We start from the raw sequence: 14874 nt of genomic DNA, 5'->3' as shown, positions 1-14874 counted from the left end.
AAACTCAGAGGTTTTTTTTTTCTCTTCAATCTTGTTAAAGTAAGCAAGGAAATATTGACCCTCGCCTCGGAAGCAAATTTGGAGTGGGGAAAAAAAAAGAAACCAATATGAAAAGCAGAAGCAAGTCAGTGGTGTTGATTCCTCTTGGGTTGCCTGGATTTGAGTTTCACAGCTTTAAGGTATGGAGCTCCTAAAAGCATCTCCTCAGTAAGAGCATCCCCGAAGAGGACTGAGGAGCCTGCCGAATCATCTGGGGCATTGAGTTCTTTTAATCCGCAGTGATTACTCACTCAATATTGACATTTAACACTGATCAAAGCCTGCCTCTTTTAGTAGTATTAGCCAAAAAGGAAAATGGATTTTCAGGGGTCTGCTGGAATCACTCAGCTACACAAAGCTACACAAAAATGCATGCACATACTGTATATATGCATCTCTGTGCCTGGAAAAAAACAAACAAACAAACAAACTGAGATGTGCTTTTAGATTATTTGTATTAATAGTATAAAAATCCACAGTCAGTCCGTGGTATATTTTAGAATATCTCTTCGGCTTTAGATGTTGTAAAATTTCTAGGCCTACTGTAGGCCTTGGAAGTACAAAAAAAATAATAAAATGGATAGACAAAAATCAATGAAGTCCTCCTCCGCTGTTTCAACTTCGCCTGCTCATTTAAAGAAGCTTTAATGTCTTGCCTCGAAGGAAGCAGCCCTTGTAAAGTGCACAGCTTCCTATAAAACATGGCAGAAAGTTCAGCACTGACTGATTTACTTTGCTCAAGAGCTGTATGATTTACCACTCGTCCATCCAGTCATCTTCTCTTTAGCCTTGTCAGCTCACTCTCTGCCTGGCTGCTGGCAGGGACAGGGCTGGATTGGTGCGACAGGAGAGAGGGAGATTTATGAAGGTGGATAGAAGTTGTCTGACAGGCTCGGCTCTTTTAAAAGCTTTGTAAAAGCTGTGCTCTTATCTCTGGCCGGCCTGACAAAAGCATGGCCTCACCTACAAAATTAAATCGGAGCTGTAGCCAGGTGATTGAATCAGTTGGCGGGCAGCAAATTTGGCCAGTCAACCAGCGAAGAGGGCGATAAGAAAAGGGCAGGAGAGCCGCAGGATCATTTTGCCTTGACACGTCTGTGATAAGTTAGAGCGCATGTAACAAGAATGTTAACAGAAGTAGAGCTGCTACGGCGAGTCAGAGAGCCCAAACCACCAAAACTGAACCTCAGAATGCCAATCTTCCTTCGATTACTGCCTTTTTTGGAGATGATTTATTGTACACAAGGTGGGTTCAATTACCTGCAGCCCCACTGTATTTATATACACCTTTAAAAACATGCCTTGTTGTTCACTGTGGTTTGACAATAGCTATCTTTCCATCCATGTATTTTTATGTGAATTTTTTTGCGAATTTGCATTAAAAAAAAAAAAAAAAAACTCTGGATGGATCCACTGTGGGATTTGCTGAAAACTCAGCTTCACAAGAATCAGTGATTGTTTTCCTGTAATATAACATAAGCTATGTTTCCATCCAAGTTGTGAATTTAACTCACGTGAAAAATTGGAATATTGCACGAAACATTTGAGAATAAAGCACCGTGTCCATCCCATGTGTTCACAGGTACAAAATCATTACTTCTGGGGAAACTGGCGCAAAAATGTCTGTCCAAACATACCTCTCGCTCGCCGCTATTTTTACTTTTCTGAGCCAATTATCCAATCACATGATTTGTTGAGGCAAAGTCACATGACTTTTTTGATGCTCATCGTGGAATTTATTCTGGAAATGTGTTTCCATCAGATTTTCTGCTCATGTCTTCTTACTGAATTAAAAACAATTAAGCGTGTAAGTTTTTTTTATGTTATTAAATAACAACAGATCATACCTTTTATCTGTTTATACAGTGTTTACATTAAATGTTGTGGAACATCTGCAAAACTAGTTATCACTTATGTGACAGAAGATGTAACCAGCCGTTCGAATACTTTGTCTTGTAGTTAATAGTGTAAGACAGAAAAAGTCACAGAGAAAGTGCAAAGTCCTCCGTCCTGAAGACTGTTCTATGATGGCATCACATCACAGCTTTATCTCGGACTGTTACAAAGTTCTGACACTGGAGACTCCTTCCAAAAATGTTAAATTATTTTTTTTCAGAAAATATCACCATACCAGCAATTATACGTTTTTACTTTTTTTTTAAAATAACATTTTATTTCTATTTATTAATGGATTATATGTTATTACCGCGTTGTTAGCATGTTGTTGTGTTATTACCGCGTTGTTAGCATGTTGTTGTGTTATTACCAAGTTAGCATGTTGTCACGTTATTACCGTGTTGTTAGCATGTTGTCGTGTTATTACCGTGTTGTTAGCATGTTGTCGTGTTATTACCGCGTTGTTAGCATGTTATCGTGTTATTACCGCGTTGTTAGCTTGTTGTCGTGTTATTACCACGTTGTTAGCACGTTGTCGTGTTATTACCACGTTGTTAGCACGTTGTTGTGTTATTACCGCGTCATTACCCCCTAATTTCTCCATCTGGGGATTAATAAAGTATTATCATCTTATCTTATCTTATTAGCATGTTGTCGTAATTATAATGTATTATATTGAGTATCCACCATACAAGTCATGAACGTAGTTGCTACTACAGAAATGATAAGGTATTAGAGTAAGTGTGTTTATGCAGCACAACCCTGTGATTTGCCTTGCATCCTGTGCTGTTATTGATAATTAATCAATTTCAACCATCTGACCATTTGAGAACTGAACAGTGCTGTGGTATATTTACTGTTGTACTTAAGTTAACTATTATTTTGTCAATAATATAACTATGAAAAACTATGTGCAATCCGCCATTCACTTTGTACCAAATAAATATGGGTCGATTTTTTATTTTTATTTTATGATCCCAGGATTTATTTTTCTGTCTCTTTCTGTCCCTATTCAGGCTTTGTGAGCTTTGATAACCCATCCAGCGCTCAGGCTGCCATTCAGGCAATGAATGGTTTTCAGATTGGCATGAAGAGGCTCAAGGTCCAGCTGAAGCGGCCAAAAGATGCCAACCGCCCTTATTGATTGCACCATCATCCACATCCAGGTGAGAACCACAACTCGTGAGGTTCCCATCCACTTGTTTTGATGCAAATTTCATTTTGCGTATAAGGACATTTTAATGGAAAAATTGGGCATGCAAAAAACCTATGACTAATAGTTAATCCTACACGATGTGGGTTTGGATGTGTGGTGGGTGCTACAGGTGTATGTTAAAGGCGAATTGTTTTGGGTCGACGTCAGAGAATGTTCACATAATATTAGCTGAAGAAAATGGAGATGCTTTCATAAAATAACAATATTGTGATCAAGTATTTCCCTTTGTTTTATACCACAGCACAATTGAGTGATTGAATCTGATTTGCAGGTGTACATTATTTTCATATAACAGCAAAAAACAAATTTTAATACAACAAAAAAAAAAAATCTTCTTTTGATGTATATTTTTTTCTTGACTAAAAACAGCAACACAAAAAATACTAATCCTATTAGGGTGTGGTACCTGGCCTTAAAATTTGCATAACATGTGGATGGAAGCAGATGCGCTGAAGCATTACTGACTGTGTTTGTTTTATAATTGTTTGCTTCTTTTTTTTTTATATAATTTTTTTTACAAGAACCCAGATGTTCAGTTATTATTTTGATTAAAACAAAAAAAACGAAGGAGTAATTAAAGCTATAGCACTGAGACAGTTAAAAGCACTAAAACACCAGTTGCAGTGCAGACTCCCTGAAGAGACGATGTTTTCCATAGAGCTCGATAGACAGATGTCCTCAAATGAGAGCACTGGGAGGTTTGATCTACACAATGGCCTACTCAGTGAGAATCTGGCGAAGTAATACTAAACATTCTTCCCACTTTTTTTGTCAGCAGGGTGTGTGTGTGTATGTGTGTGTGTGTGTGTGTGTGTGTCTGCATTTTGTCAGCAGGAGTATGCGACTCCGCCCCCATGTCATTTTTTTCCTCAGAAAATACATTGTCTACAAAAATGTCTCTTAACGTCCATGTTTGTTCCATCCACTCACTCATTGCAGTCTGTCTTACTTTGTGTGCATGTTATTAATTTGTCTTATTTGAACTTGATAATAATAATAATAATAATAATAATAATAATAATAATAATAATAATAACATTTCTCATTTCTACCAGCAATGTATCCTTAATCTGCTTGAGAAGTTCGTAAGTGCATCCATCGGTAATGCTCATAACAATACCAAGTGAAGGAAAAGAAATTCCATGGATTTGTTTTCTTCTTTTGCCCCTAACCGGTGTGAAACCCAGGCATGGCCAAACGTAGCTCGAGATGGCCGCCCTGTTGACTAGCTACATGTCTACGGTCAGGGGGGAAACAGTTCCCACGGCTGTAAGTTCCCACTATGGTGTCATTTTCTTTTGGATGACGTCATGTGTACTACTGTGATCGAGTGGCATGACGTGCTGTTGACCTTTTACTCTCTTTCTCTATTTCTCTTGTGGCCATGTTTTGGATTTTTGTATTTATGGAGTGCAGTATTTTGTTTGCGCTGTCGGTAGCTGGTAGCTGGTGTTCGTAAATCTGCTGATTGGTTGGTTTTCGATGGGGTGTGACCTTTTGCTGTTGTAATGTGAGTGCTGTGCTCTTGTTATTTTGCGTGTGAACTTGAGAATGTGTTGATATTTTGCCCTTTCTATCTCGCTTTTTTTCCCCTAACATGAGCTGTGACTATATTTTTGTGTGATGTTTTTTTTTTTTTCCTGTTCTTTTCTCTATGTACTTTTATGAAGTAGCTGAACTTATTAATTGCTAACTCTCCCGGTGAGCGATCATTACATCATGACACCATGTTTGTACTGCCAATTATTCTTCCCCCAGTGGTGGTGCACAGGCAAATGTTAAGTCCGATCTCCTCTCCTCTTCCTCTCTGTGCTGTTTTTCATTGTATCTCCGTTTGAAGTGCTTCGCTATGATTGTTTTGTTTGGCCAACACGGGGATTGCTTCCTGTTTACTTATTTATGAGCTTGCTAACCAATTACAGAATGATTGCAGAGCTGCAGGTGCTGGCATGGACCCACACATGGCGACTTCATCAAGTCAATTTCTCACGTACACACATACACACATAATAATGAGAAACAAACAAACAAACAAACAAACTGACAAGTGGTTTCTTTTCTGCTACACTTTTGAGCTCAGTTCAGCCCAGTGAGAGGTATGGCCAGTGCTAGAATTCAAAACTGGCAATAAAATGAAATGATATTAGGAAAAAATTATATTTAAATGTAATGAAGAAGATTAAGATTTAGCACTGAATTAGCAAATTGAATAGTATGGAGACAAACACTAAAAATAATAAAGATGCAACAGGTCTTGGGAATTTCATATAATATGTATATAAAATGTATAATATATATATATATATATATATATATATATATATATATATATATATATATATATATATATATATATATATATATATAAAGAGAAAAAAAACTTTATACATATGGTAGCTGTTAAATCAAGTTTTAAAAATTCAACGATACAACAGAATAAAGTCATAGAAGGATAAAACACTTAAGTGAAATTTCATTGCATATTAATAAAAAATAGTGCAAAAACATGCATTTTTATCAAGCGTATAAATGTGTCTCTTATTAAGATATATATGCATCCCTCAGCTGGGAGTAAGGAAAACAGTGCTTTCAGTGGGTGTCTATTTTTAAAGCGGCGCCGCATCTGTTCTGCGTTTATACACTACAGCCTCCTGCCTTTGAATTGCATCTATAATCAGGTCTTTTTCACATAATGCCCTGCTTCTCTTTCTTTCTGCACACAGAATGCACGCTTGTCGTCTTTCGTTCAAAACACTTTGAACACTTTTAACACGCGTATGTGTAAATGCCAGAGAAAAGCCGCAGAACGAAGAGATGTGGTGTGAGTTATCGGTGTCGAGAACAAGCCAGGCTTTTTGCGTTTGTTTTTGTTGTCGTCGTTGTTGTTTTTTTCCTCTAATAAGACTTGAGATACACCGAGGTGTAATTCCTTCATATGCCCTTTCCGAGATCTTATCGCTGTAAACTTAATTAGCATTACAAACCCTAACGCGTTCATTAAGAGTATTCCGATGATTGAATTCAGAGAATAATTAAAAAAAAAAAAACTTGCTCCGGATCTGATCCAACTCTAAGAAGACAAGCAAGTTCAAACCATGCCAGTGAAAACGCACCTACGTTATAGCGCCATTTTTATTTTTTCCTTTATTTTTATTTATTTTTTTTATACAACTTAGACATTCATTCATTCATCTTCTGCTTTTTCCTGATCAGAATTGTTGTATATCTGGTAAGTTTATACCAGGAAAACTTGACACAAGACAGAAATATACTGCATGCATTCATACATACCTTGGAGAAATTCAGTAGATTCAATACATCTACCATGTTCTTTGGAGGAGATAGGAAACCGGAGAACCACATGGAACATACTGATAGTACCTCGATAGTACCTCGTGCTCAGGATTGACCCGGAACTCCCTGGAGCTGTGAGGCGGCATAGCAATGCTATCTGCTGTACCACCGTGATGCCCCTGATGTAAAACAGCTACACTAAATTGTAAAACTTACCGCTACATACCAATAAAATGGCAGTATCTGAATGTTTTTCAATGTAAAACATATAAGCTTTAAAAAATTAAACATTTTATGAGGTCCTTTTGGGATGATATCCTGGACATTCTTTTACGAAACATATATAGTAATATGTAATATCTAAAACAGCAGTATTTCCAGCTGTAATTTAAAATCACAGGTTTATATTAATAAGCTCCTCCTATTACACTATATGACCAAAAGTTTGTGGACACCCCATAAGTGGGCCTTTCTCAAACTATTCTACACAAAGTCAGAAATATACAACTGTATAGAATGTCTTTGTATGCTGAAGCTTTATAATTTCCTTTCGCTGGAAAAGAATTATTATTATTATTATTATTATTAGGAATTATTAAAATTATAGGCCCCAAACCTGTTCCAGCATGACAAAGCCCCTGTGCACATACTATGAAGCTCCATGAAGACATGGTTTGCCAAGCTAAAGAACGAGTGAAAGAACTTGAGTGTCCTGCACAAAGCCCTGACCTCAAGCTTCTCACCCAACATCAGTGCCTAACCTCACCAATGCTCTAAAATGTAGTGGAAAGCCTGTAGGTTATTATAACAGCAAAGAAGGACTAAATCTATAACAAGATACTCAAAAGGCACATATGGGCATTATGGTCAGGTGTCTACAAACAATTAGGAGCCATATAGGAGTCTGCAGTTTCTCTGTAACACGAAAAGCTGCATATGCTTTTGAAAAAAATGGCCAGAACAGTGAACAGTAAACAGCTGTTTGTAACTGCGATATCCATTTTTTTATGGACGTTCTACAACATTAAAGTGCACCTATTATGGTTTTTCAAATATTACCTTTCGTGTAGTGTGTTTAAGAGTTATGTGTGATTGTAAAAAGTCTGCAAAGTTTCAAAAATCAAAGTGCACGATAAATGGATTTACTGATTCCCAAAAGAAGGAATCGATTCTGAACAACTGAAACGAGTCGTTAGTGATTCCAGACTTTCCACAATTCACTTCCTGTTCAAACCTGCGTTGTTTTGTAACAAAAAACCCCGCCTTTGGTCGTCATCGGCTGCTCGCTCACAGACGGAGCTGATACTCTTACGGTAGTGGGCGTTTCCTTTTCGACACACGCTGCTCTGACCAATCAGAGCAGAGTATGCTCTCTGAAAGGAGGAGTTTAGAATGAATCATTTAGAACAGATCAGTTAACGAGTCGTTTGTGTCACTGGGGAAAAAAAGTTAATGCTGGAATTTAAAGTATGAGCACGTTTAAGTGTTTTATGACCTCGGATGTGTGTAAATCTATCGTATGAGACCTTTAGGCACGTTTCAAAACCATAATAGGTGCGCTTTATACATAACTATAAACAATTAAAAGTACAACATACTGTTCAAATGCTTTGTGTGATATTTCAGTACCCTGTCAGTGATTATTTTCCTATTACAGCATGTTTTATTCCTTACATAAGACATAAAAGCCAGGCACATATCAACACGTACATACTGTACAAACCTTGTAGAGCTGAATATTAACCGAATGTGATTAAAAGTATAGGCACTGTCATCGGAAGGCTTTTTTTGTCGTTGTTTTCTGTTTTTCTTTAACAGAAATATCAAGAAAATGATGCTCAGGTTCAGTATAAATGTTATAAACAGGCTTATAAATAGGCTTTATCATCCGCCTATGATCCGTTTGTGTAATTAAACTTCAGTCATCTCCCATCACACAGTCTTCTCGTCATGTTCATGTGTTTGGTTGTGTGTCTCTCCCCCTTGCCCTGCTGTCTGTTTCATTGCTTTTAGATAACGGTAGATTAACTGGTGTTGGCTACGGAGACAGAGTCACAGTATTGTATTTACAGAGTGTCCTTTCGTTATATTATTGAAGCTTGTCCATCTGCGCTTGGGTTTATATAACTACAAATATTCGTACGTATATCGTGTATAATATCTAACGTCTTTCACTTTGTGTTGTGAGTGTGTTTCTAAGTGTTGGCTGTAGATGTTGGTGTATAGCACTGGCAGATTTTCACTTACACTTATATATATATATATATATATATACAGTATATATATTTATATATTTATACAGACAAAATGTTACAGCTCACATTTTTCTTTTCCCTCCTTTCCTCCCTTCTTTTCTGTTTTTTTTCCCCTTTCTTTCAGGATGAAGGATGACAACACCTTATTTTCACAAGTGCAGTATAAGTACAAAAGACTTCTTCTCCGCTCTGCCACAAAGAAGAAGAGTGGTCCCTTGATTCTGTGGGAAAATTGCCGAGAGATGTGAGACTAGGTGACTGAAGGAACGAGGGTTTTTTTTTCTTTCTTTCTTTCTTTTTTTCTTTTTTCTTGGCTAAATATTTCCTTTTTTTATTTACTCGCTTTGGCATCGCAAACCTGTGGAAGCCGATTTTGCAGAGACCAACTTTTTTGCTGCTGTTTTTTAGACAAGATGGAGAAATATTTATAGATACATTATGCTCAAAGCATGCATATACAGATATACAATCATACATGCAGTGAAACACACATATCTATCTCACACACACACACACACACACACACACACACACACACACACACACACATGCACGCACCCATGCAAAATGACCCATATTTAAAGACACAAACCCTTTGCACTTAGGCTGATGCATAAATGCACTGCAGAAACTTCATATTTTGGATACTGGTTAATACTGATATCTCTATTTGTAAATCCATATGAATGCGCAGACATACGCACACACACACACACACACACACACACACACACACACACGCATACATACACACATACACGAACACACACAACACACACCAGCCTGCTGCCATTTTGGTTTTCGTGCCTATACAGGTGTTGTAGTCTGTGCCAGGGAAAGCTCTGGAGAGATTGAAGAGAAAATGGTAATCCAGGATTATTTACATGCATCATTCCTTAGAAAATAGGGACCAAAGGACTACATGCTTTTATATATATATATATATATATATATATATATATATATATATATATATATATATATATATATATATATATATGTATGTATATATATATATATATATATATATATATATATATATATATATATATATATATATATATATATATACATTACATTGTAGCTGCAAGTATTACAATTATAGATAGTAGTAGTTGAAAGAAATAATTAAGTCAGTATCCATTAAGTATTGATTATAAAGACAAAACAAATAAAAAAGAGAAGGAAAATAATCAAACCAAGGCTGACCCTTTGCTCTGGTGGTGGTTTATTTACACCAGACCGTAGATTAGATGTATTGTATAGATTCTAAGAGTAGATTTGCCAATTTTTTGCTGTTTTCTTTTTTAATGACAAAAAAAAAAATACTTGAACTTCTAATGAAAAAAAGGAAAAATCTACAAAAAAAAGAAACACTATGAAAACAAACAAACAAACAAAAAAAAAATCATTGTTTGTCTTAATGGCCGCTCACTCTAGAAAAATATGTATTGGATGGATTATACAGCTCATCCCAGTGTCTTCAACATGCCACATTTAATGAACAGATAAAGCAGCTCATCTCAATTTCTTCACCCTGCCTTCTGACAGCTATTATGTCTAACTGTGTCCCAAGGAAACTGGACAGTAAGAAGAAAAAAAAAAAACAAAAACAAAACAAGGAACGGTCGTAAAGGAGTGTCTAAAGTCTGTACTTGACAGGGTGCAGGCTTCCCATAAGCCTTTTTGTTCAAGCGACAATCCACTGTAAAGACCAAGCTACTGGATATGATGTGGACTCTCTTCTTTTCTTTACTCTTTTTTGTATTATGACAGGGAGCGCGCTATCTAGACTGATCTCACAGTTACTACTGCAGTGTGTGTGTGTGTGTTGGGTGGGGTGGGGGGGGAGGCGTGATCCTTTAAGAATGGACTTTCTAAAATTCTGAACGTATGATGACAATGACGTGGAAGTCGATAGCTACAGAAACTGCCAAACGAACCCGAAGAGATAACGACTGCAGTGGCTTTTTTTTTTCTTTCTTTCTTTCTTTTTTTTTTAAGTAAAAAAATGAATGAAAATCATTAGAAGTGACACAGTGTTGGTCTGAAGAGAAATGACTTAGACACCGAGCGATCTAGAGGTCTACTGAAGCCACTGCAAACTTAGCAAAGCACTCAACTAAGTGCTCTGCGGATATATCCTGAACTTTCATGGGAAAGGCAAAATAATAATAAAAAAAAAAAAAAGAAAAAAAAATCAAAAAACAAATGCACTCACAGCATTAGCAGCTGAAAGCTTTTAGATGCCATTAAGCTTTGTTGTAATCTGATGTAAATGGAACACTATTCATATGCTCTCTCTAATGCCACCGTAAATGATAGAACGAACCTGGGAAAGAACGTACGACAGTCAGTCAACACTCTACCCAAGCCTGTATTGCACTCAAAGGTGATTTTTTTGTCAGTTATCAGAAATGTAATGTAGAGAACATGCTCAATGACATAATCATATATCTGGGGCTTTTTGTCCATGATTGTACTCCTTTCAACAGTCACAATTTTCTATATACCTGCAATGCTGCCAACCAACGGTTTTCTTTCTTTTTCTTTAATTCCTTTAATTTCTTTTTGTTTCATTTCTTAATCCGACATGCAACAAACGCACACAAGCAAACTTGTATGAAAAGGTATGAATATCGAATAGCTTTTCTTACAAATTGATTTCACATGGAAACACCTATGAATGGTTCGTAAATTCTTTGTGAATCCGGTTGTAAAGCTAGCGAAAACAGCGTCAACGGTTTTCTAATCGATTTAGCTTGTAACCTTTACAAATGGTGGACAACACTTCTGGATACTTCTGAAATATCGAATGATAGCTTTATTTATTTCTTTGTTGTTGTTGTTGTTGTTGTTGCTGTTTCCAAGGATAGGCTTGGTGGTTTACAGTGGCAAGACAGTCTGCACAGATGAGTGGAGTAGGCAGGGTATCATGGATGTCAAAACAAATAAACCTGACCTCTGACCTTTAATGCCAGCATGTCAGACCTTGCGTTTAATCCTTTAAATCCTCTTTAGGAATTTCCAAAGGACCAAAAATTGCGCAAATAAAATCTGCTGCCTCCCTCCCCTTGCCGAATGAAATTTGTCCTTCCTGCCTGCTTCCACTGGACTGAAAGCAGGAATGAGGTTTTGTTGAAACTGTGACCTCCAGCCTGTCCATTTCTAAATCCCGGAGATTCTTATTAGTTCAGATGTATGAAAGAAATGATGAGATTGTACACACCTGGGTTGAGCTTCACAAAATTGACAAAAGTAGCACAAATACAGTATCATGATGTCAGATGCTCTACACACTAGAAGACATTAAGATTGGTTTTGGAAAACCGAGAACTGACTAGCAAATTTTCTAAATACCTTTTGCGTTTTATTTTAAATTCCCTTGTACTGTCAATTGCCATGCATGCTTATATTTCTTTGTTCAATTCAGCCACGAACATCTGCTGTATCCTATCCCTTCTACATACAATCTGAACAATTTGCACTAGTTATCACCTCACTACCTGCCAATGATTATATTCCACTGTAATAGAAAATGTCTGAATTATACACATCGAAAATGCTTCAAATCATCCTCGGTTAATCATCCTGGATTTGTTGTCTAAGACTTTAAACCTTTTAGTGTATGACTGGAAAACTTTCCTTTACTGAGAAAGAAACTGGAGGCATATTAATATGGAAGTGCCAAACTGTTTGATCTGATTTCTGCTTTGTTTGTTTGTTTGTTTTGTTTTTACAGAGCCACATACATTTGGCAAATGCCCTCTATCATTATTGTTATCTCCGCACTTAATTGCACTCCTACCATTTGATCTACGGACTTTCATTTAGTAAAAACGACCCATTCATTCAGGTTGTTGTGCCTGTTTTGTCACAGCTGTAAATGTAGGACATCTGGAAAGCACACGTATTATTAAGCACTGGAAGAATATTGGTGAAGCACAGTGTAAACAGCTACTTTACTGCTACAATATACTGCCCTACTTTGCTTCTCATCGGTTGCATAAAATTGCCGAGACAGTCAATTTAATTCACTTGATCTTTGTTTATTGTTTAAAAATAGGGATGCATCAATATAAAATACTTTTATCAGGTATCGGTCTATTAACATACTCATTTACTAGTCTCATAAGCCTAACGAGCAGGTGACACAAAATGACATCAATCTTGGCCTATTTCACGATTAATGACCAAAGCAAAACTGCAAACATATCAAGAGGAGCTACTATAGCATCTTCCGTCTTATAATACAAGCAACACGATAAAACATCTTTGTGGTGTTTAAATGTTATCTTTAATAGAGCGCACACAAAGCTAGCACTTCAATTCTGCGAGCACTGAGTACTGAATACTGCGCACTTCTTTTCCCATCGTCAAGCTGCAAGTCATGGCAAGTTACAGCCAGTTTTTAAAGATCCATGCTCTCAGAATGGCCACGCTCATGCTCGCTATTAAATATACTGTTTATAAAGAATGACATCTTGAACATAAAACTCATAAACCTGAGGAGTTCATTGCTGCTAGCTCAACGTCTCACCAACCAACATCAGAGCTAGAGAAATGTTCCATGACACGTCTGATTGCTTAATTGCTTAGTATTAAATATGTCACTCGTTTCAGTATTTGTATCTATATCAGTGAAGATAAATAGAAATCAATTGTACGCAAAATTGGATTGAATAGCATGGTATTGATGCATCCCTAGAAAAAAAATATGCAATGTAACAGGAAGACACCTCAATTTCAAACAGGAAAATTTCAGTGTCTCTGTTATTTTTTTGTTTTGTTTTGTTGTTTTTTTTTTCTTTGTCAGACGTTAGTTGGGTTAATTCATATCTAAAGGTACATATTTAAGAAGCTACTGCTACTGGTATGCTGGGAAATTTAATACAGATGACTGCATTGTTCTCGAATCATGTGTTCCTTCTTGCCTTTATTGCCTTATTTTCTTTTATTTGATTCAATTTCCACACACAGAAATGTAAAGTTGACAAGACGCCCTAAAAAGTGTTTGGATTAAATGCTTACAGTTACTGTGCTGCAAATCAGAAGGCTAAATTGAGTGTTTAACGTCAAGGGAAGAACGCTGTTAGGACAAGACTACTGTTAAGACCTACAAGAGGAGGACAAAAAAAATAACAATGCAGAATCTTTATTTTGTGGCTCCTTTCTGTACCATTTTTCACCTCAATGCCATCATTTTAGACCAAACTCACACTCTAATATTATCTAAATATTCACTTCCCACAGATGTCCATTAAAAAGCCAAGCCTGGCAAGTCTTTCTGCGTCCATCGGCTCCCCGGCTCCTTTGCCTGTTAGACAGATGTTGTCGTTTTGCATGCCGTTAGTCCTTTTATTCTCCTTGCAGAATCATGTTGCTGCAGAGATGACTGTGGGATGAGTTAATCAACCAAAGGAGGGGGTGACCTGCCAGAAACAGAGCTCCTCATCTCCATTCCCCCCCTGAGGCTTTTACTGCTCTCCCTAAAATAGCAGTGATTGTCAAGGAAAGGAAGCGAAATGTAATTGACTAAAAGTAAAGACATAATTAAGGGAACCTGTTGGACAGAACACACACAAAAAAATTAATGCCTCTCATTTAATAACTGGTTTTGGAAAAAAAAAAAAAAAAGAAAGAGAGAGAGAGAGAGAGAGAGAGGGAGAGAGAGTAAGACTTCATCATCGTGTTTAAACATGAGAGGTCTTGTTTGAAAAGAAATGAGAACAAAAGGTGATGGAGGTAGAATACATGCTAGGCAGAAAGTGTGTGTAGCTGCTGCAACTTAAGTGACACAAGTCCAACTCTAGTACTCAGGGCATCACGTAAAATGATGTCACGGCTTGTGGTTGCTTGCAGACGTCTTACACGTTGGGTGAGATTTGTGGAAAGAAGGTGAGGTTATGTTTTTTTTTAGGCAGGAAGACTAGTGAAGCTTTGGCTTTTATTTATCAGAGTAGTAGTAGTAGTAGTACAGATAGTACAGAGAAGTTTCTCAATTCGTTTTCCTGTTGATAAAATTTCAAAACAACCCTTTATTCAGGGAAATAATCCCTGAAATATTATCACATCCCAAATAATGATTTTGTTTATTTATTTATTTATTTATTTATTCATTTTTAAGTTGATAAAAATTCAGTTAGGAGCCTAATGTTTATATTCAGAGATTAC

General features: G+C 36.7%; 1 protein-coding gene across 1 annotated transcript in view; it reads left to right on the top strand.

The window, feature by feature from the left end:
- The window catches only part of celf6 (CUGBP Elav-like family member 6), a 172709-nt gene extending 163090 nt beyond the window's left edge, over window positions 1-9619 (top strand). Inside the window, exons 12-13 of the mRNA XM_047152620.2 lie at window positions 2952-3101; window positions 8825-9619. Coding sequence (XP_047008576.1) covers window positions 2952-3079 — 128 coding nt within the window. The 3' untranslated portion in view covers window positions 3080-3101; window positions 8825-9619. The remainder of the gene's footprint in view (window positions 1-2951; window positions 3102-8824) is intronic.
- Window positions 9620-14874: the final 5255 nt, after the last annotated feature.

The sequence above is a fragment of the Ictalurus punctatus genome, chromosome 4 (assembly GCF_001660625.3).
Source record: "Ictalurus punctatus breed USDA103 chromosome 4, Coco_2.0, whole genome shotgun sequence".
In the NCBI taxonomy this organism is placed as follows: domain Eukaryota; kingdom Metazoa; phylum Chordata; class Actinopteri; order Siluriformes; family Ictaluridae; genus Ictalurus; species Ictalurus punctatus.
This window is presented reverse-complemented; position numbering and strand designations above follow the sequence as displayed.